Source organism: Wickerhamomyces ciferrii, contig 00188 (genome assembly GCF_000313485.1).
Source record: "Wickerhamomyces ciferrii WGS project CAIF00000000 data, strain NRRL Y-1031 F-60-10, contig 00188, whole genome shotgun sequence".
In the NCBI taxonomy this organism is placed as follows: Eukaryota; Fungi; Ascomycota; class Saccharomycetes; order Phaffomycetales; family Wickerhamomycetaceae; genus Hansenula; species Hansenula ciferrii.
The window spans coordinates 62,575-68,574 of NW_011887552.1; the positions used below are offsets into that span (position 1 = coordinate 62,575).

General features: G+C 33.6%; 1 protein-coding gene across 1 annotated transcript; it reads right to left on the reverse strand.

Moving 5' to 3' along the window:
* Positions 1–3,096: 3,096 nt before the first annotated feature.
* On the reverse strand, positions 3,097–4,659 carry BN7_4906 (Transposon Ty2-OR1 Gag-Pol polyprotein; the record flags this gene model as incomplete). Its single annotated transcript, XM_011274549.1, has 1 exon — positions 3,097–4,659. The coding sequence occupies one exon, from the start codon at positions 4,657–4,659 to the stop codon at positions 3,097–3,099; it is 1,563 nt and encodes a 520-aa protein (XP_011272851.1).
* Positions 4,660–6,000: the final 1,341 nt, after the last annotated feature.

The window sequence follows — 6,000 nt, forward strand, 5'->3', positions numbered from 1 at the left end:
TTTTCATGCTCAAAATATATTGATCCGTGTATAATTACTGACGTCCACTTTCTTAAATCTCCAATGTACTACTTAGTACTCACTATACCGACCCATGATCAAGAAAAATTAACTAGTTATTCCAGTGCAAAATTGGTTATCTTTATCATCTCAAATTAATATTTGAATAATTAATATCCTATATCTGTACTATAACTATTTATATATTATATATATCATATGATAGTATACGTTGAGGTTATAGTTTTGTTAGTACAATAAATTGTATATACTACACTACTACACTACACATGCATAGCTGGCGAAGTTTAAATAGCTTTTTACAGATATATAGAATCTACTATTTGAATACTGCATAGCAGAATGTTTTGTATCAGGTACATATTCTTAGGGATCTGTTATATTGGACGAATTACGCTCTTTTGGTCCTGAAGTTTTACTTAAAAAGGTACTCTCCTACTTATATGTGAATATATAGATCGGGTTTCAAGTTTCAACGAACTTCAACTTACACATAAGTGCGTATAATTTGCTAACCCATACAGTCAAGCTTTATTAGCCCATGTATATGTCTTTTTGTTGATTGCTGGGACTTAACGATAAATTTTTCATATAATTATATAACTTAAACCTGTTCTTAACTTGGTTTCATAAAGGTATATATAATGGTTGTAACAGGATCTTTCGGGCCCTTGATGCTCATCACTTGCAATACTTTTAAGGGATATTTCTCCGAAATATCATACCTTCGAATCTCGATACCAACTTCCAAGTCGCTAAAATATTGTGCGCGCCAGACGCCAGACACCGACTGCGTAGTCTCGACTCCCAGGCTTGAGCTGGTCTGCCTAGCTGTTGGAATAATTTGGCCCCCCTGGGCTCTCATCCCAGCGCTGTGATCTTTTGCCTGCCAGGCTCGCCGCTTCAGTGACTTCTAGAAGGAAAGCATTAAAGGTCGACACGACGTCCCGCTAGAATTTATAATTATAGTGGGTAATATATAGAAGAATCATAGCTTCTTCAAAATATCGATTTTAATTCTTCTTGAATCATATCGTTTTTTGTAAAATATTACGTACATCTAAACTGAAGAGATTTAATATACGTAGCTGGAGTCTTCATTAAAGGAACCGAATATTTATCCTAATAGAGTTAAACGGAGTTACTTATAAAGAATATTCAGTGTATGTTGAAGTGTTTAACCCTTGGTACTTAAGGTCTTGAGTGGATCTAAAATCGGTTAGAAGATGAAAACCCACGTTTAGAATTTAAACATCATGTCTTCGAGAAACAAATGGTAATTATTGATGCTTAATTCTAAAGTGAATACTGCTAAATATTGTATAGATCCGTCGTTCTATTCAACTATAGACGACTTAATGCAAGAAAGACGTTTATAAGCAATTCAATGTTTCCATATTTCCTTAGACTCTTAACCAATATAGGAAGTTGAGCATGAGGGCTGATATTAGACAGATATTTCAGTATTTAACCGTTCAAGCATGGTCATTGGCCAACTATTGTATGATGGATAGCTAGCTCATCAATCACACGTCTGATACATCACCTCTATAACCTAAAAACACCTGTCAATTACGATACTTATTCAAAGAGGTAATAGCGATTGATCTTAAACTTTTTGGTCTCAGTTAAATTGCTGTCTGTAATCTTAGTATCTTACCTATATAGAACATAAAAATAGACGTTTGTCTCAGACGCAAAACACAATCAATGAACAAGCCGTCGATCACTTTCAGCAATCTATACTGATCTCATGGAAGAAGCGATATGTTATGTTATCCATATTTATATTGCAGTACTATTAGTTATAAGCTGTTTCTGGTTAATTTACTGTTTAATACTACCAAACTCTATATTATTTGGTCTAATTAGCAGTCGCCTTATAAAATTACATCAAATATCTGCCGGTCCCTATAATTGAAAGATTTGATGTCTATGTTTCAAACGACTGTGTCTCAAACTCTGTGGAAGCCCAACGCTATTCTTTGAGCGGTTTCCTCTTCGTAAGTACATATAAGTCGAGCTATACACTTCAATAATCGACGTTGAAGGCTTATCAACAATGGTACTGTTCTCATCGCAACAAGTTTTGTTAATATAATCAATTGAACTGTGTGGTACGGGCTCTGCTCTAGCTTTTCAGTTTATATATAATTGATCAATTAGCACGTTGTAACTAGAATCCGGTGAAATGAATTCAAAAACACCAAGCACCAGTTACACAAACCAAATTAATCTTCAACCTCTTCATATACTTTGTTCATATCCATGTTTCTGACAAGCTTGAAGTTTAAATATGATGATCTTCACTATCAAGATTCGTGTGGGGCCTTTGTTAGATTGCTTATTAAATAGTGTGTAGTACTATATAGTATATACTACTTAATTGGTGTTACAATACTTATATATGATATTGTATATACTTATATATAAGACAAAGTATTGTTAAAGACAGATATGTGGGTCTTGACTCTTATTATAATCAAACTTGTTTTTATAAGCTGATCTACTATATATTGCTCAAAGTCTAGAGTCTGAAGCTTAAATTAATTATTGTCATCAGCTGTCAAAAAGTTAATTGTATATACATATATATCGTTCAATATGATTGCTGTACACTAATATACTCTACAATGGGAAAAGTTTAATTTTATGTTTCTAAAAGTTGTAATATAATTTATTTAAAGATACAAATCAATTGTATTCATAATAAAAAATGATGTATAATATAAGAGAAAAGCATATAGTGGAACACTTATAACAAAAATTCAGATAACAAAAACCAAAAACGAAAACTTAATATTATTGCAAAAAAAACTTCATAAAAAAATATCCAAGTATTAATAGGATTATGATAAAAATTAATAATAATTGCCAAAGAAAACCCTCCTCATTTCCTTGTTATAATAATGGTACCGTCGTAAAAAATATGTCGTGATAGAAAAGCAAAACACCTGTATGTCCAAATATAGTATGATTAGTTCTTGAAAGTGGTATGGAAAATAATGATTATTGAAGTAAAGAATTAAAAGAATTGATATGCAAATGGTAATACCGAGAATTTATCATCTAAAATTAAAAATCTTCTTGACCATCTGGTATTTCAACATAATAACTTTGTAAAGCACGTCTTAAAGCTGGAATCAATTTTTCCCATTTTAAAATACGAACTTCTTTATCAAATCCTCTTGGTTTTCTTGTTTCATAAGCCATAATTCTTGTAGCTAATTCAATTCTAAAATCTGATAATTCCATACTTGAGTTTGGTGAAGCTGAATTTGATCTTAATTCGTTATTTGACATTCTTGAACTAATTGGTCTCTTTGACCAGAAAGGAACCAAATTTGATCTAATACGACCTCTTTCACGACGACGCTCAGCTGGGTCTTGAACTTCAGTACCAATTAACAATTCAACAATCTTGATAACTTCAACACTAGTGATGTAGAAATTCTTTCTTGCTTCATCATTTTCAAATCCATTGGTGAATCCAGCATCTTCTTCAGCATCTGTATCCTCACTTGATTTAGTGTAACATTCTAAACAAGAAACTTCAACAACATCAACACCTGGTTCAGATTTCTTTGGAGTTGGGTTTTCTTTTGCAGACCCAACAATGGAAAATTGTGCAACAATCTTGGATCCAACTTGATAACGTTCAACTCTAATAATTCTTCTTTTATCAAATTTTTCTTCTTCATCCCAATTTGGATAACAGCATTCCTCTAAATTAGCATCTAATATATCTAAGTTAACTGGTGTATAATGATGATTAGCACTAGTCATGATTCTTGGTGGTTTTGTAGCTGATCCACCTGATGAAATACCTCTAATAACTCTATATCTTGGATATAATGGATTATTCAAGTTTGAATCAGATTCATAAAATGTTGTGTTTGAGTTTGATGCTTGTTCATGTGATGATCCAAATGTAATTGATTGTGGAGATAAAGAAAATGGTGAATCATTATTAGTTGCAGTCATGATGTTTGGTTCACTTAAATATCTAGATCTTTGGAAATGTTGTGGTTGTTGTAATTGTTGTTGAGGAATAAAGTTGGATTGTTGTGGATAGAAAGCTGGTTGTTGAAATTGAGGTGTACTTTGTTGGTGTAATTGATATTGAGGTTGTGGCATTTGTTGTTGTTGAGCACCTATACTTGGTGGTGCAAAGGCATCAACTGGAGGGAAAACTGATTCTTCTGAAACAAAAACAGATGTTGGAAAGTTTGAAGTGGTAGCGGATGATGGAATTTGGGAATTTTGATCAAAAGGTGTCAAGTTTGATGTTGATGTAGATGTAGATGTAGTTGTGTCAACAGAACTTAATGGATCCAATGAAGGTGTCATTTGTGAATTGTCTAACCCTAAATAACTTGCACTTGATAACAAAGCATGTGGTTGAACTTGATTGAAGTTTGAATAATCACCTGAATTTAATGGAACCATACTGGCTAATGCTGAATCATGGATACCCAATGATGGGGTACTGTTATCAACTAATGGTTGTGAATGTTGAAAATTGAAATATTCTAATGTATTGTTTGTACTTGGAAATTCAAAACCTAAGTCTCCTGTAGGAGGGTTTGATGTTTTGAAGATTGTTTGTGAATATGGATAATCCTCAACTGAAGTCATTTTTTTATGATGTTGCATGTAGTTGTGTGATGATGTGACGATGGCTCAATGAATAATAGAAACAACTTTGCTTGTGTATGTGTTTCTTTACCCTCTGTTTGACCTTTCTTTATACTTGGTATTTCTGAGGAATAATCTGAAAGACAATCTTGTCAAGAAAAAATGGTGTAATTCTGACAGCTTGATAATTAATGAAATGAGTATCTGTGTTTGATTGGTGGTTGTAGAAAGAATGTAACGAAATCCTTCTATCCCCTGCTTTATATTGTTTGATAATGATCCTTAAAACACGGGTCAATCTATGTTAAGTATGACTGTGTAAAATATGTAAAAGAACTTGTTGTAAAAGAACTTGACGTGGTGAACAAATGATATGCTGATGTGAATGTTGTGGTGTGTTTAATATTCACGATGTATTTAATCAACGTTGGTAATGATGATGATAACTCAACGAAGAACAACTTTGTCAATCAATGGGTGATGATGATTATTTATATAATTGACCTTCTTTTAATCAATGCTCAAAGCTCCAGTCAAAGAAAATACGTAACAACCTCAGTGTGCTTTTTTTTTTAATTTTAAATTTTGGCTTTGGTTCATACATGTTGTTGCAATTTACATTTAGTTTTGGTAGGTTCTGTACTTCAGAAAAACTGCAAGTGAAAATCAATGGCTTGGAAAGTTTAAACCTAAGCATTGCATTTAGGGAAGGCCTGCCAGCGACATCTGCAGCATATTGAGCCTCAACATAGCTAAAGATGCAAGCTTAAACCTTATTTTACCACCAAAAAAGCACCCGAGGTGCAAGGGCCTTAGACTTTAGCTATGGCACATTCGGGGCTCAGGGTCAAAAAGCGCTGATCTTCACTACAATCATGCAGATGAAGATGTTAAGAGAAGGGCAATGAGGATGCATAATATGAACTAAACAGGGCCTCTGGGCTCAGCGGTCTCGGGCTTGCACTCAATATGCATAGGCTAAAAGACTTCAGCGTATATTATATGATGGAGCCTAAAGCGGTAAAATAAAACAAAGATTACTTACAGTAATCCGGGTAAATCTTATGAGAGCTGCACTGGATTGTCTAATATCCCTAGCCCACTAGGTCACTGTGCAAAGTACCAGAGCCTCATGGGCTCAGACTCAAAGCCTCATGCATAGCTCTGAGCCTCTGAATGCCCCGAAAGCTTCTCTTGCATACAAGCTTGCTGTATAGAAGCTTCAAATTACCGCCAGAACTTATTGTTTTAACTTTGAAAAGTTGTAAGTACCAATTAAGATGTTCAAAGAAATAAGGATTGTAGTACGTTGTATTAAATAAGGTTTTATGCTGCTTGATG